This window comes from Venustampulla echinocandica (genome assembly GCF_003357145.1).
Source record: "Venustampulla echinocandica strain BP 5553 chromosome Unknown scaffold_2, whole genome shotgun sequence".
NCBI lineage: Eukaryota > Fungi > Ascomycota > Leotiomycetes > Helotiales > Pleuroascaceae > Venustampulla > Venustampulla echinocandica.
The window spans coordinates 2,810,937-2,828,015 of record NW_022474207.1 but is presented as its reverse complement, the minus strand read 5'-3'; the positions used below and the strand labels follow the sequence as shown (position 1 = coordinate 2,828,015).

At 51.9% G+C, this 17,079-nt stretch overlaps 5 protein-coding genes across 5 annotated transcripts; 2 read left to right on the top strand and 3 right to left on the bottom strand.

Moving 5' to 3' along the window:
• Positions 1 to 8,330: 8,330 nt before the first annotated feature.
• Positions 8,331 to 8,693, bottom strand: BP5553_05294 (uncharacterized protein; the record flags this gene model as incomplete). Its single annotated transcript, XM_032013917.1, has 1 exon — positions 8,331 to 8,693. The coding sequence occupies one exon, from the start codon at positions 8,691 to 8,693 to the stop codon at positions 8,331 to 8,333; it is 363 nt and encodes a 120-aa protein (XP_031870517.1).
• Positions 8,694 to 9,442: 749 nt separating this feature from the next.
• BP5553_05293 (BRCT protein) lies at positions 9,443 to 10,390 on the top strand (the record flags this gene model as incomplete). The annotated part of the gene is made up of 3 exons (XM_032013916.1): positions 9,443 to 9,764; positions 9,816 to 10,161; positions 10,213 to 10,390. The coding sequence occupies 3 exons, from the start codon at positions 9,443 to 9,445 to the stop codon at positions 10,388 to 10,390; spliced, it is 846 nt and encodes a 281-aa protein (XP_031870516.1).
• A 434-nt stretch (positions 10,391 to 10,824) lies between these two features.
• Positions 10,825 to 13,077, top strand: BP5553_05292 (Uncharacterized protein; the record flags this gene model as incomplete). The annotated part of the gene is made up of 1 exon (XM_032013915.1): positions 10,825 to 13,077. One exon carries the CDS (start codon positions 10,825 to 10,827, stop codon positions 13,075 to 13,077), a length of 2,253 nt encoding a protein of 750 aa, XP_031870515.1.
• Positions 13,078 to 13,496: 419 nt separating this feature from the next.
• BP5553_05291 (putative NADPH quinone oxidoreductase-like protein PIG3) lies at positions 13,497 to 14,704 on the bottom strand (the record flags this gene model as incomplete). The annotated part of the gene is made up of 3 exons (XM_032013914.1): positions 13,497 to 14,123; positions 14,263 to 14,624; positions 14,680 to 14,704. The coding sequence occupies 3 exons, from the start codon at positions 14,702 to 14,704 to the stop codon at positions 13,497 to 13,499; spliced, it is 1,014 nt and encodes a 337-aa protein (XP_031870514.1).
• Positions 14,705 to 15,245: 541 nt separating this feature from the next.
• On the bottom strand, positions 15,246 to 16,551 carry BP5553_05290 (Eukaryotic translation initiation factor 3 subunit I; the record flags this gene model as incomplete). The annotated part of the gene is made up of 5 exons (XM_032013913.1): positions 15,246 to 15,629; positions 15,686 to 15,796; positions 15,859 to 16,339; positions 16,432 to 16,454; positions 16,525 to 16,551. The coding sequence occupies 5 exons, from the start codon at positions 16,549 to 16,551 to the stop codon at positions 15,246 to 15,248; spliced, it is 1,026 nt and encodes a 341-aa protein (XP_031870513.1).
• Positions 16,552 to 17,079: the final 528 nt, after the last annotated feature.

Sequence of the window (17,079 nt, the reverse complement as noted above, 5' to 3'; positions counted from 1 at the left end):
ACTTCAAACTTCGAAAGCAGGACGTTTGGCTCGTAGAAATCGTTAAGATATGGAGGGACCCTGAAAGTACGCGGCCGGTGAGCTCAGTTGCAGATGCGATTGAAGCTCCACGACAGGATGGCTGACAGGTTACGCGAAGCTGCAGGTATGCTTGTGCGTAGGATCGCTTCGTAAAAAAGGATTCAACCTGTGCTTCGATTCGAGGACGCGACAAGTGTAGGAAATCGTGATGCTCGTCAGAGATGGCTCTTTCCTGCAACAGAGGGGCAATGGCAGAGATGGGGTGGCTAGCCAAGGTGGAGGATAGGCGGGAGAAGATCGGTGCGTGCGTGCAGATGCGCGAGGCAGAGGATGAGGACGATAGCGATGTGAGGAGGCGGGTAAGAGAGAGAGAGAGAGAGAGCGAGCGGTGTTGAGTGGGGGGAGGAGAGAAGGATCCGTTTGAAGAATTGGAGAGGTTCAGCCCACCTCTAATGCAGGTACTGTACTGATATCAGTCAGCGCTACAGCGAGAGGAATAGGAAAGCAATAAAGCGGAGGAGCGCAAGAGAGCAAGAGGGTGGAAGAGAGGCTTTGGAGACATGTACATACAGACAGTACAACCGCTGCAACCAACACCTTCCTACCAAGGAAAAGAGAGAGGTCGGGGGTGGGTGGATAGAAGGGAAAGAGGAGGGGGCGCGGAGGGCGGGCGCGGAAGAGGGATGGGGAGGGAAGGGAGGGAAGGGTAGAGGAGAGAAGAGGAGACCAGAGGAGAGGTCGGCGTACTCGTAGCAGCGAGACACCAAGGAAAAGGGCAGAACAGAGGAGGCCGACGGGGGGCGGAGAGGTTGGGAAGCTCCAGGTTGGGGGAGGATGGAGTGGAGGTTGGGGGGGGTTGTAGTGTCGGCCTGGGGGGGTGGTTGTGGAGAGGATGATGGAGTGCGGTTAGGATAACCAGGGAAGGATGAGCATGAGCGTGGGTTTAGGAGATCTAATGATTCTTAGGCCGGGAAGCGAGCGACCAGGAAGTCTGGGGGCTGGAGGAGGAAGGCACTAAAAGGGCGTAGCGGTGATAGAGTATCCAAGGGACGAAGTAGGTAGGTACAGTCCAGTACGTATGTTTGTAGGTAGGCAGGTCCTGGAGAGAGAGTCTGAGAGTCTGAGAGTCTGCGAGATAGAGGGACAGAGCAGTAGAGGCTTTGGCTTGGCTTGGTATACGAAGTACGGCGTAAGTAAGTACCTCTGGGGGTGCTGTAGCGGTGCTCTGTACTTCGTGCTCCCGTACGGCGTATAAGAGAATAATAAAACAATAAAAAAAGAGAAACGGCGTTTATCTGATTGTAGTGCAGAAGAATAGAAGAACCGGGCTGGGCTGGACTACTCCGTACTTGGGCCCTGGTGGAAACACAAACAAAGAAGTGGCCCTGTCGAGGGCTTCAGCGCCCACTACCCAGTAAATAGCAAGTAAGTCCGCTGGCCGCTGGCCACTGTCCACTCTTCCCAGGCCGGCACTCTGATAGCGTGTGCACTGTGCGCCGTACAGCAAGCACAGCGGGTCGGCCACGCTGGAGCTCTTCTGGCGCCCACTGGCACTAAGTGGCGGCGGGCTTGGGGGGGCTTCTAGTGCCCAAGAAGATGTCTCTGGGCAGCAGACAGCAAAAACAAGTACCAGACAATTAATTCCTTTCTCCGGCCTCCCACGGCCATTATCATCATTGCGTTGAATCAGCATCCTCTTCCTTCCATGTCCCACCATACCGTATATTTCTTTTGCCCTTCCTCTCCCTCCCTCTCCCACTCCCTCACTCTCCTCCTCACCCTCTTCCACTTCCTGAGCAGCCGAGCCCTTTCCAACCATCCCTCCCACCCCCCCGCGCCAATTGTTTCCCCGGTGCGGACAGGATTGCACAGGAACTGAGTGCCCGCTCGCCTTTGCGGCCGTTGCCCCCAGGGAAGTGGCTCGAAGTGGGTGCTAAACGAGCCACCAGCGAGCACGCCGACCAGGGCAGGGAAACTACTGACCAGCCAGGGGAGAACCCGACGAGTGAACCAACACATCTGCGTGGCCAGGGGGGAGGGGGGAAGGGGGGGGGCCCTAGAACTGCTGACGGGGCCAGCCCTGGAGCCGGACTGCCAGACAGCCAGACAGCCAGACAGCCAGACGAAAGGTTGTGCTGGCAGGCTGGGAGCGTTTCACTCACTCAGTGGGAGTGGCAGGCTGACCGTGTCTGGCAAGTGAGCAGCGCCTGGCAGAAACGCTGAGACTCCGCGTGGAATCGATGGATGATCCAGTGCGCTCTTGAGCTCTGAGCGCTGGGCACTGAGCGCTGGGCAGCCAGCCTGGTGAGAATGCCTGACCACCACCAGCCCCCCCTCCCTTCCTCCCCTCCATCCTTATCGGCGTCGAGACTCGAAAGCTCGGTCTTCTGGCCCAAGGTACTTCATAGGTGGTACTCGTCCTTCGTACATCCGTACATTCGTAAAGTACAAAGGGCCTTGCACGGAGATACTTCCCGGTCTCGATCGCGCCCTAGCTGATAGTAGCTCGCTAGGCGCGATAAAAATCAAATTAGTACGGCACGGTGCCGTCACATTATCGCGGATTCGCAGGCCTGATACAGTACTCCGCAATGTATTCTCTTGGTGTCTCGGGCTCCTCTGTACGGAAGCACCGTGTCGTGGGATCGATCTAAATTGTCCCGTGCTGCTCAGTGTCCTGCTGTGCTGTAACGTGATCCCATGTGCCGGCCGAACAAGTGGCCCCGAAAGCTATCCCGGATGTGTACTACACTGTGCGAAGTACTTCGTTCGCTGCCCATTGTCCACTGCTCCGGACAACGGCGCGCTAATAATGTTCTCTGTACTTTCAAAGCTCCGTTGCACCGTTCGTATAAAACCATAATATATTGACGAGCCGCCCTCGCTAGGAAGAAAGTAGAACTCAGTACTTGGTACCAAGGTAGTACTCCGTACCTAATGTTGAGATATTGACTTCCGAGATCATATGCGGCACAAGCCAGCGATACACCGTAAGCGCCCAGCATGGGCGCCTCTGCGAGTCTCCACCGGCCATCCGTAGTAGCGTTGAATGCCATGTCTCGCTCGCAACTTTTGCACGGTTTGGGAAGCTGGCTCTCTGGGAATCTGGGGAGGGTGTTAACCACCGGCCGAGGTACTCCCATTTGTCGGTCGTCTGGACATAGTAGTATGTCTTGCTCCACTATCAAGTGGACCTACATGGCTTTAACAACAAACCAATTGATCCCGTGCCATCCAATGGGCCTGCATCCGAATTGATCGCGGTTGTACAACGCAAAATACGAAGTACCTGGTACGGAGTAGAGATTACCTACTACTGCGTAAACGTTACGAGTAATAGTTGTTCCAAGATTCGACTCGTTCACTGGGTGCCCATTTCCAGAATCTGTTGAGAACTCAGGGCCGTAGCTCCAGGTGTCCGACGGAGAAGCCACGAGTACCAGGGCTACGAAGTATTGTCCTAGACGGCCAATAAATGGAGAGGGAAGCGGCCTTTGGAGGTCCACGAGGCGCCGGTAGCGGGGCCTGCAATAGGCTTCTAGCTGGTGTAGCTCCGATCAGTTCAGTTCGGCATGACGTTGCAATATTCAACTAGATTGAGCTGTCAAGTGGATCACTGATAGCCATTAAGATCTAACGGCCCGGAAGCCCTAGCCAAAGCCACAATGTAATTGTTGTCTTTATGAAGTACGAAGTATTGCTTCTTTGCCTAGTGATTAATCAGCGCAATTAGCTGTTCCACCAGGTCCTTGGTGTCCCGACTGATCACGAGTTTTGGCTGATTGCACCATTCCACCATTTGTCAACACTCGCTGGTAGTGGGGTGCATTTGCAGGAGGGGCTCCCAAGACTGCAACGCGAAGTTTGACACACAGCAGATTTCTTTTCTTAAGTCGTGCAATAATAGCCAGGAGAGCAATAGATGAGCTAGTCTTGTCCACTATAGCGGAAATTGCGGCAATGTGCTATGTTGTGCGTCCTTTCCACGCCAAAATTTAGGGTTGAGGCCATGCTGATTGAATGGGGGTTGCTGCCAATCGCGCTATGCACCTAGATATGCAACGCAGCGCAGTGCAATGCAGACGCGGTAGAGCTGCAGTAGAGCTAAAGGGCGATCAGGCTAACATAACAGCAGGAGCCCGACAATATGCCCAGTAGTTAAAGGGAATTCTCCGATTGACTTCATTCTGCCGAAGGCTGTAGAGGAGGAGTTTTCTGATGCTCGATCTAGAGACTAGGCGATATTTCCTGTTGGCAAATCCCGGAATGCAGCAGCCAAATGCAATGCCACACCGTTTGTGCCGGTTCAGACTGCGCCGCCATGCATAGGCAAGTAGCGAGGCAAAAGTATTGTCGATGTTGTGCAGCATCTGCTGCGCTCTGGGCTGTTGGTTCTTTTCTAGCGCCTAGCTTCTGGACGTAGTATGGAGTAGACTTTTACAGCGGATTAGTCCCGAACATATCGTTGCAATTTCTTCAAAGGCTCCAGATTCTCCGCACCCCGGTTGTTATTGAGTACTCCGTCCGTAACCTGGTTACCAGTTCTTTGAAAAAGTCCAACAGGCTATAAATATTCTCGGCAGTGTCGACTTCCGTTCTAAACTGAGCTTTGCTCCATCTGGGGAGACTCACGGAATTGATAAACAAACAGTCGAACACACCATATCCCTGGCAGGCGAGGATGTTTCTCTTCAGAATTGTGGTGGGACAGGCTTATCCGGCCCCTCCTACGAGTACAAACCGGGAGATATTTGCAGGCCTCGATTGGTTTCTATCCTGCATTTGCAGGCCCTTCCGCCATCGCCACTCTGGGGTCTGCCTGTGGATGTAGGGCTCCGTGCATGGAGCTCTGACTATTTTTGTTCTTACACAAAGCTTCAACCGGCGTGTCTCTGATCAAGCCGGCGTTGGTACATCTAGTTCCATAGGATGGAGCTGACACAGTGGCAACAAACAAAACGGAAGATCGAGATACGGGTGTTTTGTGTGAAATTCCTGCAGATCGTGCATAGAACCGAGCCCACATGAGATGGAAAGTTCGTTTATCGTGCCTCGTGGGAATCTGCAATCCTTCTTGCCTGCAGCTTCTGCTGCGTTGACGCCATGAACTGATATGTATCCTACAATAGATGGGATGGGGTCAAAGTTGACAGGCACCGTGCTCGCCCGTGCAACCCAGGCCGGCATTTCTTCCACCTACATATTGACATAAGTCGGTCGCACAGTCGAACTGGGTGTGGTCAGCACATCCTGGAAAGGATGGCCGTTCTCGACGTATCGATGCTCATGCTGAGGTCAGATCAAATTATTTTCTTCGACGTGGTTTCGAGTTCAATAGTAGGATCCCACATTACCGGAGTTCGATTCACTGGATAATTGGACTGTCTCATATCTGAGTACACCCAAACGTGTATTGTGATGGTCAAGGCCGTGGACAAAAAAGACTGGTCGAAAGCGGGGCCACTTATCGATAGAGCTATCTCAAACGACAGCCACCATCCCTTACTTGACCTCCGGAATTTCAACTCTTCATCATGGTAGATAGAATCAGCTTGTTTCACAAAGAACTCTCGATACGTCACACATTCCTCCCTCGTTGAAAATTGTAAAGACCTCGAAATCAACGCCAACCGCCACCATCCGCGTCGCCCCGAAGCAAGGAGCACACAGCAATCCCTTACACAACATACCGTTTAAAGCCGCTTCAAAAAATCACAACCGAGTTCCAGGTTCTGCAAATCTGGTCATTGGACTGGGCCGTTATGGCTTCGTAATCTAGCAGGATCATACCATGAGCCTCATGCGTTGCCCAATATCGTGAGGTAACCATGGAGAGCTTTGGGGCGTTGGGGAATCCTGTATATGAAGGTCGATGTTCAGCGGCCGACATCTCCAGTCTGGAATGAGGCTAGCTAGTCTTTAGGTCTCAACAACAACGTCCGTCGGGGTTCGATGCCGATTTTGGCAAGATAATCGGAAAACCAGTTTTCTACATCTCTTCCCACTACTTCACCTCAGGATGATCTTCGGCAGGATGATCAATGTGATAATTCCTTATATTTGCCCCCCAAAGTTCGGGACCCATGATACAGTACTGAACAGCATCACGGCCTCACTGATGCAGCTCCCCGTGATACCTTGGCTCTAAATGGGAAAATGAGAGGAAGCTCATACTCGGAAGTCACGAAAGTCTGGTCCGGATTGGAATCAAAATCGCACCACCATTGTTGCCAGGGTCACGTTGTCTTACGGCTGGCCCCAAGCTCATTGGCAATAGGTGATCCACGTATTCTTGCAAGCTCACCGCCTCGCCTCCCCTGTCGATTGCTCCGTCACTTGGTGGTCTTTGTCGTCTCGTTTTCTCACTCCCGGCAGCGGTCCCTGCAGCGTCGCCAGAGACATGTGGGCCTAGCAGAGCACTTGCATTGCATATGCAGAGCGGCTATGCGCAGCTCGGACATGGCCAATGATCGGAGGACCGGGAGAAGAATGGCTGGGACATGGTTTCTTAGCCTGTTTCATGCGCTTGTCATGGTTCGAAGCCTTGCGACGTCGCCACGGGGGATCCTGGAGGTTTCCTACGGAAGGCGAAGAATGAGGATGCTGGCCTATCTTCTGTGCAACACCAGAAGATGAAGAGAATCAACAGAGGGAAAGACAGTTGATTTCGACCGGTCTGTAATCTCCTGGTTTGTATCCTATCAGCTTATCGAGAACCCACGCCAGCAGCGCCGATCAAGACAATCATCGGGGGCCTTTTGCGGGGGCTTCCCCAATCACAGCCATACACGTTGTGGTGAGAGCGAGTCTTCAAGACCCCAGCAGCCCCCGCGGAGCCCGTTTTGGGCGTCTAGGGTCGAGCCTTTAGCCTATCCGCAGCGAGTATTGTTGCCCAGAGCGGCCCCGCCAGCCAGTCCCACGCTCCAAGAAACTTGCAGTCAGCTTTCGAACCGCCCAGACGCCCGCACCAGCCAAAGACTCGAGGAAGATCTTGCCCAACCTCTCTCTTTCTTTCGTGTCGCAGCCTCACATGTGATGGGCATGAGATGACCGACGAAGAAAGAGAGATCATAGGCATTGAACCCGCTTCTGGCTTCTGGGGTCCGGACTCTGGATTTTAAGCCCGGGACTCCGGATCGTCCAACTATCAATGGATATGTATGCAATTCGTAAGGCGGATCAAAACTCAATCGCGAGATGCAAGCGCGGATAACGGACCGTCTCTCGCAAGCAAGGATCATCGTACATCCTGCGCACCTTGGCTGCGGTTGCACACCTTGTGGCGCTATCCGCCAATCATGCGGCGTGGACGGCTCGATGATCCAACGCACGACATCTGGGCGAGGATGGCTTGAGCGTGCAAGAACTCGGGGCCATCAAGGCTCAAGCTGCGTTGCGTTGCGTTGTTTCCCACATTATTCTCCAACAACAATAACAATAATAACCCCTTGGCGGCAGTAGACCAAAGAGCGATCATGTATGACATTTCTTATTCGCTCCGGGACGCTCTCTTTCGAAGCGTGGCTGGTTTTGAGAACATGGCGTTGCTAGAAACGTGGTTCACCGCTCCTTTTGCTCCCTTGAGGAAAACCCTCATTCGTCCACTCAAGCCTTTCACTTACACATCATCCACTGTGGAGGCCTCATAGCCAAGTCAGAGAGCCCATAGGTAGTCAACTGTCGCCAATAATAAACTGAGAATAGCAATCAGACAAGCCATCAGGTCGCATGGTGCGCAGCCCTCAGCGTCACTCCGCCCACGGACGCATCGATATCGGCCTCCTTCCGGGATGATGTATTATAATTTGCAGTCAATTGTTTCGTGAATCAACCTGAGAAATCCGGCAAGGATCGAGGGTGAGACATGGATGTCCCACTATATCGAGCCCTGGCCATCGTACAGAGTATGACGGGCCTGAAGAAAGCAAGCAGGAACTCCGCTGAAGGAGCATGGCGATGTTGCAGCGCTGGAGGATTCGAACCTGCCCATAAACGTGTGTGCTGCAGCTTTTTTTGGATTCCTACCAGGCCTTTCCAAACCGTTCTACTTCGTACATACTTCATAGGCAGATATAGCCTCAATCCTTTCCCATATTACCACCCACCCCCCTGGCCTCAGGAGCGTGATCCTGATCCCCGCCGCCATCATCCTATAAGCGGGGTTGGTATGGACAGCGAATACCTCCCGCCATGGCGTAGCCGGATAGTCCCGTCTCAGACGTAATCTCGATCCCCCGGCCAAGTTGTATCGTACAAGTAATCGTCGTCCAAGGATTCGCTTTAGCGACCACTGGCTATTGTCGCGACTATCACATGGGGCGGGCTCCCAAAGCCATTGATGAAGCCGTCAAACAGTCGTGTCCCAAATGATGCACAACCCACTCAGGTCGATATTGCAGCTGTATGATAGCAGCAGCAGCGATATTAAAGATATGTACAACGTCGGTTGGGATTAGCTGTGAGGAGGATCCGGAGGGGAGGCGCGAGCGATCTTCATGTAATGTGGCTATGTTAGGACTGGCCTCTCTCTTGCTTTGCCTTTCCTTGTCGGTAGATGTATGTGGATGCGGATGCGGATGTATGAGGGTGCTTTTGTGGGTGCCCGACAGGACTTGAGCAGCAGCGCCATCTGCATCAAGCACGAGTCGAGCATCAGCTTGAACGCACGACATACTTGCGTTGATACTGCCTCGATTCAAGCAGATCTCGCAACGATTGTGCAGAAAATCGGTGCTCTGCAAGAGTCTGCACAGCGCGAGCGGGTTCTTGCATGTGTGCATTTGTAGGCTCTGTTGTGGGACGCTTGAGGTACTCGAGTAGACGTTCCACGACCAGATCTTCTTCTTAATCAATGGAGCAGAAGCCTCGACCGTATCGGAGCGACGATATTATCGGATGATGCGACTATTCCTGGAGCTGGAGCTGGACGAGCACTCCTCCCAGTCCAACAAACCTGAACGGCACAAAGTCCGGTAGAGCGGAGGCTGGGCTGAATCCTGCTGAACGAAGCGTGGCACACTGGCACCTCTCTCGTCTTGGTGGTTTTAGGCAATTCAGAACTGCTTCGCCTGGAAATCAATATGCCCATGCTTTTGCCCCTATGTGTGTCCTGATCATCATATCAGTGGATTTCCATGTTCGAGGTCGTACCTACCCACAAAGTCCCAGGTAACTAATTGATCCACACGTGATTTCGCGACACTCCCGAGGTTGTTCTACCAGTCCCACGCGTCGCCACATCAACCGGGTCAATGATATCAACCCCACTAAGACGGGAAATATGGATATCTGCAAAGTGACCCCTTCCTGCAAACTGCTAGCAATGTGTCATGAATGCAGCCCATACTTCCGATATGAACATTGATCAAGAGCGGCTAGCTATGCACAAATTCGAATAATCCTAAATGGTAACCACAAGGAAATGTCCTCAGCACCTTCAGGACAAAGAGCCGCCGACGCAAATTTTGGCGCTCGTTACGATCCTTGGAATGCCTCTTCCACTGGCCACCAACGTAGCGAGAACCAGTCAGGGCTTGCAGGATCTACAGGATGGAGGCAGTCAAGGAACGTGAAGCTACACCACCAGCTGATAAGCGGGGCCACTGGCGGAAAACGGATATCTGATACAGTGGGAGTTGGCTCTGAGGATTACGATGAGAAGGCGGGGGCTTTGATACCGAAAGCCGTAAGGCAAAGGGCGAAATTCAACGTGATGGATATGGCTGCCGGGAGGAAAGCAAATGGTATGTCTGGCACCGGTTAGAATGCTAGGGTAGACTACTAATAGCGGACAGCATCCCCAACCGAAGAGGGAAAACTTACGGCCCGGAGAAAGGAAGCAGATGTCTCCAAAGGGGAACAGGCACTAGAACGGCGCAAAGGCATTTTTGACGGGCTTGTGATCTACATCAATGGTAGCACGCACCCATTGATCTCGGACCATAAACTCAAGCACGCTCTAGCTGAGAATGGAGCAAGGTTGTCGATGCACCTTGGGAGAAGAGATGTCACGCATGTTATCCTTGGCCGCCCTTCTGGGTCTCAACGTTCTGGAGCTGGTGGTGGACTCGCGGGGACAAAGCTTCAGAAAGAGATAAAGAGGGTTGGGGGTTGCGGCCTCAAATATGTTGGTGTTGAATGGTAAGTCATTAATACATCTAGAGGTTTGGGCTTAGCTCTAACACTAAATAGGGTCCTTGAGAGTTTGAGGCTTGGAAAGAGGCAATCCGAAACTCAATTCTCAAACCTGAAGGTTGCTGCGAAAGGACAGCAAAGTGTCTATAGCATGTTTAAGAAGACAACCACGGATTCAGGAAATACCGAATCCACGTGCACTGGGAATATTCGGCTGTTGGTGGCGTTTGGTTAATGGGAGTCAGTGCATGCCTGCTATATCTGTTGGTAGATGGATGTGCTGCGTGCTTGGAGTTTAGGAATGGAATCATTTTTCGGGCTAAGCGTTTGGGCATCAAGGTGGATACCTTATGGATAGACGCATTTTAAATGGATGAGCATAGGATAAAGCATGGACACTTCTTTTTCAAATAATGATTTTCATATAACGACCATAATATTTTGGTTACTGAACCATAAGAGATAATTCATAAGGTAGTCTCCTATCCAATTGACTATTGAGGCCTGCTGCGGACAGGGGTGTGAAGACAAAGTATTCTACCGGGGTTGAGCCGAGTTCGTGTTGTAAACATACAAAGTAAACAAACGTAACAAATCTCCCGAGAACTCTCAACAACGTCACTACGAACTATTTGACCACCGACCGTATCTCAAAACAAAAAAAAGATAATGATACGTGGAGTCTGGAATCAAGTATCATCTACAATTGGAATGGCATCACCTCTCTCAGAGAGAGGAGACACTGCGCTCAACACAAACGCACCACTCGATGCCTCGCAGAAGGACGGTTACGAAGTAACATGTTACACTACAAAAACATATGTGGACAACGAGAGCGATGGACTCCCTAGCTCGCCATTCGTTGCGAACATTGCTGACCCAGCAGGCGTGGAAAATGTCTCACCGAGCAAGATGTCTCGATCCAAAACAAGAAGCCCCATCGAACGGGATCCCTTATCGCCTTTGAAGCCGCTGAAGAGTCGCACATCTCCCACCTCAAAAGACGAATCCCCGAGGAAACTTTCGGATCAAATGAGAAGCGCACGAAAGCTCTCGTCGCCCGAGAAGCGATTCCCAGTCAGGCCATCGATGTCACCCGAGAAACAACCCGTCGCTGTGGAGAGAAAGCTGTCGATCGAGGTGGCTTTGGCAGAAAATGACGGCCTTACAAAAGCCATCGAGATATTGGAGGATGGGGACAGCGAGAACGAAGAGCGGCTCACAGATGGTAACCTGACCTTCCTAGGGCCAGGAGGACCCAGTCCTAGCTGCGATGAAGCTACCAACATGGACGATAGCACATTCAGTACATTCTCGGCTATACCAGACATGACAACGTTTGCAAAGGTTGGGCGCTCTCCTACAAAATACTCGGACGCTGGGCCGACCCCAAGACGAAATCAAGTATATACCCCCGCAACAGCTCGACGTCCAATGAATAACCACTCCCCTTCCCCAACGCCTCGTGGGCACCGATTTGAGCAGGATCGAGATGATGGCAACACAACAAACCTTCTCGACTTCACGGAGCAGTTTAATAATTTCTCCTCATACAGTCGCCAATCGCCCAGCAAACACAGCAGACAATCCCCTCTCAAAAATACTACGATACCAGACATGCCATGGGGATCAACGCCTGCTCTGAATCGAAGCAATATGTCGAACCTACTCGATTTTGATATTCCACCGGCTCCAACACCACGAAGCATGCCATCGATCACCCCTAGGGAACTCGAGAGTCTGAAATCAGGTTTCCTCTCTGAGATCAGTAGTCTTAAAGCTTCGTTAAGCGGGAAAGAAGCTGAGGTCAACTCCCTCAAGACGGCTGTGGGGGATGCTGAGAACCGAGTAGGCGAGAGCTTGGAACAGGTCCGAGAGGAACGAAGCCTGAAGGAACAGCTAGCCGCCGAAAAGGAGGAGTGGGAGAGAAGAGGGCGGGAGATGGAGGCTGTCTTACGGAATGTGAAGGATGAAATATTACATGGGGAGCGAGATCGGGATGACCTCGAAGGTCGCTTGGAAGAAAGTGAGAGAAGGAGAGAGGCGGCAGAAGTCATGGCCCAAGAAGCGGAAAGCAAATTGGCTGCTGTGAAGACCGGGAAAGCACCGCCAACCTCGGAACATAGTGATACTAAGCCAGGCGAGTGTGTATGTGGAGGCCGAGCGGTCGAGATTGCTGTCGAGAAGGTATCTAGAGAGCTACATACATTGTACAAGGATAAGCACGAGACTAAGGTTGCCGCCCTCAAAAAGAGCTACGAGCGCCGATGGGAGAAGAAGATCAAAGAACTCGAGAGTCAAATCGGGGATCTCGCTAAGGAGAATGACGAGCTACGACAGGGACGCGACGCAACAATGACCAAAGTCGAGCCTAAGGATCCCCATGAAGTCACGGAGGACCTGAAGAAGCAAGCTGCCAAAGATGCCAAGTCGAAGGAGCTAGAAGCAGAGTTGGAAGGCCTAAACCAAGTTGTTAAGAGCGTAAAGCAAGACAACTCGCATCTTCGGAGACTCCTAGACGAGGAGAGGGTGGAAAAGGGCAAATTGGTGGCTGCAGTAGATGAGATGATTCCCGTGGTGGCAGCTTTTGATGACATGCTTGCGGAAATGAATGCAGCTCCTTCGAATCAACAACCCAGCATCCCATCTCAACCACTCACCCAGCCGGGCGTTGTTGAAAACCTCAGAGGCAGCATATCACGGGCCTCTGGCCTACGCGCCCCTACGAGCGTCTCCACCCTTGCTTCAGGGGAAAGCCGCATTGGCAGAGGGGGATTTGGCGCGCCAGCAGGGCATAATCAGGAGAGGGCTAGCAGGAGTGGAAGTGCCCACGGCTCGAGACCCGGAAGTGGTCTGGGATATAGAAGCGGGATAATGAGCTCCATTGAGAGAATGGGAAGCCACAAGGGACGAGGGGAGTAATTTGGAATTCTATGTGTGACATAGCTTGATATTGGAGTTGTCCCTTTTAGGCGTGGGTTCAGCAGGTCTGGTTCTTGAGTTGTTGGCTTTAGCTGGAAAAGGGGGGCTTACGAGTATGATGGATTGATGATTCCCTACCTACCTACCTTTTTTATGGAGCTTGTTATAGGCCCTCCCTGTATAGCAGCGATTGCTAGTCAGATTTGATGGATACTTTAGGGCAATAGATTATATATGCCAGTCTTCTTGTCTAGTTTGGATTTACTGAGCTTGGTGGCTAGGGCAGATTAAAACGTTTGTGCACTGATAAATGTTTTAGCTTTTATAAATACTACTTTGCGTAGCATTTATTTAAGTTTGATACTACCAAGGAAGTAAAACTCCATCTGATATAATTATCATTACCTTCATAACCCCTTTCAATCCACCGTACAAATAATCTTCCCCTTCGATGTATTCCTCTCCATCAGCTGATGCGCCTCAACAATCTCCTCCCACGGCAACACCTTATCCACATAAATCTTAAAAGTCCCGTCCTCAAACCTCGGCAGATACTCCTGCAGTCGATCCCTCAACCGTCCCTGATACTCCTCATCCCGACTCCTCAAACTACTCCCCTCATACCTAACCCGCTTCCTTATAAACGCACCAATATCCACCCCCGCAGTAGCTAACTTCGTCCCACTCATCGCACCCAGATTAACAATCCGTCCATCCCTCGCTGCCACATCGAGGTTCTGCTGGAAATAGCTCTGGCCCACGAAATCGATGGTGAGATCGACGCCCTTCCCGTTTGTGAGGGAGAGGATTTCTTTAGCCCAGTCTTGCGTTTTGTAGTTGAAGCCTGCGGTGGCGCCGAGTTCCTTGACGCAGAAGTCGATTTTTTCCTGAGAGCCTGCGGTGACGTATATGGCGCTGGCGCCGGCGGCTTTGGAGAGCTGGATGCCGGCGATGGAGACGCTGGAGGCGCCGGCGTGCCAGAGGATGCTTTGGCCTGCTTGGAAGTCGCCGACTAGGTACATGGCTTGGGTGGCTGTTATCCATGTCTAGGGGAGGGTTATAACGTTAATAAGTTTTATTGTCTTGGGTTTGAAAGGAAATAGTATTGCTACACCATGGTTGCCTTTATCTAGTATTTCGAGAGAGAGAGGAAGAGGAAGAGGGGGAATGGAATTTGTATTATACCTCAGGAACACCAGCCGCCTCCTCCCAGCTCAAATGTGCCGGCTTATGCAAAAGCATATGCGAGCTCACAGCAATATACTCCGCGTACGCGCCCCCATAAGCTAACCCGAACACCTCGTCTCCTACCTTAAACCCCTCCTTCACATCTGGGCCTAGGGTTTCAATTGTACCGCTGAATTCTACGCCGAGGGTCTTGGGTGCTTGTGGTGGGAGTGGGTAGTGTCCTTCGCGTTGGAGCAGGTCCATGCGGTTTAGTCCGAAGGCTTTGATTTTAACGACGGCTTGCCCTGGGGAGGCTGTGGGCTTGGGTGCGGAGGAGGAGATGAAGAGGGAGGTCGCGGGGCCGGTGTCGCCTTTGATGTCTGGAGGTTGTGAGCTTCTGTCCGAGGTTGCTAGAAGAGGGGTGTAGGTACTTACCGACAGCACGCATGGTTGTAGTCATGGCTGGAATATAATCAATTGGGGTAGCAGGTTAGTAGGGATGAAGCAGAGATGACTGAATTAGAACCTGTAAAATTAATTCTTGAAGAGTAGGGGGAATTTATAGTTGATGGTGGTTGGCAATATGGGGCTTTGGTATTGGTGGGGTTTGTTTGTAATACATCTATGACGATAGCGGGGTTATGTCCGCTTTGCCCAGTTTCATCAAGCTATGCATGTGGTTGCGGGAAAAGTCTTAACTGCACAGGGATGAATAAGCCGAGGACATACTAGACATGGTATTTTGCTGTTTGATACTGGTCTTTGAAGAATTTCTATCTCAATAGGCGGGCCGTCCACGGCCTCGTGCTCATTGGACAAAGCCGCCGGATTCACTGTCGGCCGGCTTCCGGCCTGAGCAGAAGCGTGATGATAAATATCTCATCCAAGAGAATGGGTTTTCTTGAACTGGATAGCCTCTATCTCGCAATCAATTCTACAGCCGTTTTTGATCAAATCCGCAACGCCACCAAATGCAACCTAAAAGCCATTCCCAGTTATCCTCACTGCTGCTGTTGTTGTGCTGCTGCCGCTGCCTTTGCCTGCCTCTCAACCTCATAAGTGAAATCGAAATACCCCTTATCAAATTGATGTACGCGAACATATCCGTCCTCACTACCGCTTGCATATCCTTTACCCTGGGGATCCACTGCAACTGTGTTAAGAGGACCGAAGTGACCCTTTACTCTGCCGATCTCATCCTCGAAGATCTTGTGGTAGAAACGTGCCTCGAATTTTCCTTGACGGGCTGAGGTGGTGGTCACGTCCATGGCTGCTTGGCCGCCTCCGAGGATGACGAAGTCTTTCTTGGGCGTAATGGAAGCGCTATTTAAGGGGGTGTCGGTGACGTATGTTTTCATGACCTCGAGATCGCGTGCGTTGACGAGCTGGTAAAAATTTAGATCCACGCATGGACTTCATGAGGAAAGGAGTACTAAATTACCTTGGCTGTCTTGTCCTTTGATGCAGTAATGAAATATGTCCGGTCTGGTGCCCATTGCAGGTCGGTGATCAGCCCTTCGTGGACTTGGACGTTATCGAGTTGCTCTCCAGTCTAAACCATAATCGCATCAGCGAATAATCTTTTGATGTTTAGCAAAACGGTGCGGCTCTTACCTTGGCATCATATTGTGATATGCTTCCATCCTCGTGGCCGGCAATAATATACTTTGACAGATAACTCCACCCCGCCACGGTGGCCTTGCTCTCCTCGCAGGTAATGGTCATCGACCTCTCGTCTGACTGTGGTCCGTCAACGTCCAGGTTGATGTCGAAAACAACGATGGTGCCTAGGAAGCCCATGCGCTGCTCCGTCACAGCCAACAGTTGTGATCCATCCTCGGTGAACTCGACTCTCTTCACGGCGGTGTTGAAATCCCAGACCTTCAAGCACTTTCCAGTCCGGATGTCCCACAACCGAACGGTATTGTCTGCGGCGCCGCTGGCGAGTAGGGTGCTGGTCGGGTCGACGTCTACGGTCCAGAGGGCTCCCTGGTGGCCATGGTAGGTTCCCAAGCGCTCCCCGTTGTGTGCGTACCAGGCGCAGATATGCTGATCCTTGGCGGTGGAGAAGATGATATCGCCGTCTCTATTGTATCTGCGGATAGGTATGTTAGCATGGGAATTTTTGCGCTGCGCAACCTTCAACGGGGGCGATGTGCGATGGGTAGTGGGTGATCATGCGCGTACCGAATTTGGGTCAGGGCCCGCTCCTGTTAGGTTATGATTGTTAGCAAAGGATAAAAATGCGATCATAGTATGGTAGAGGTAGAGGCAGCGTACATGTCCTTGGAGCAATACGGGTCTCATGGTTGCGAATTATTTGAAGATGATGGGCGGATGGAGGATGGTGGATTGTGTTGGCGCAGAGTGCGTTGGTGGGAATATATGGGGGGGGCGACTGGGAGATATTTTCGATAGAGCAACTCCGTCCGTTGGTAGCGGCTGCAGTCCCTCTGACCTCTGACTGTGATTCTGACTCAAAGTTTCGCGGGGCGCAGGGCAGAAGGATTCACACGTAACAGCAGAACAAGGGCAGAGCAAGGGCAGCACCAGGGCAAAACGGCGAATTCCAGTTTCCAGTGTGAAAGTTCGAAAAAAAGACCGTGGTGGGCGCTGGGTGCGATGCGCTGGCCAATCAGCAGCCGCAGGCCCTGTTAAAGGTCTTCGAGGCCGCTAGGACGCATCGGGCCCAATTCAAACCGGCGCCAAAGGGGAAATATTCTGTGCTTCGTCTGCCTCCGTTGCCCGTTTCCGCCGTTTCTCCCTGGACCTGAGCCTGAATAACAAGAGCAAGAACAAGAGCGGGAGGGGAAGGGAAAGGGAACGGGAACGGGA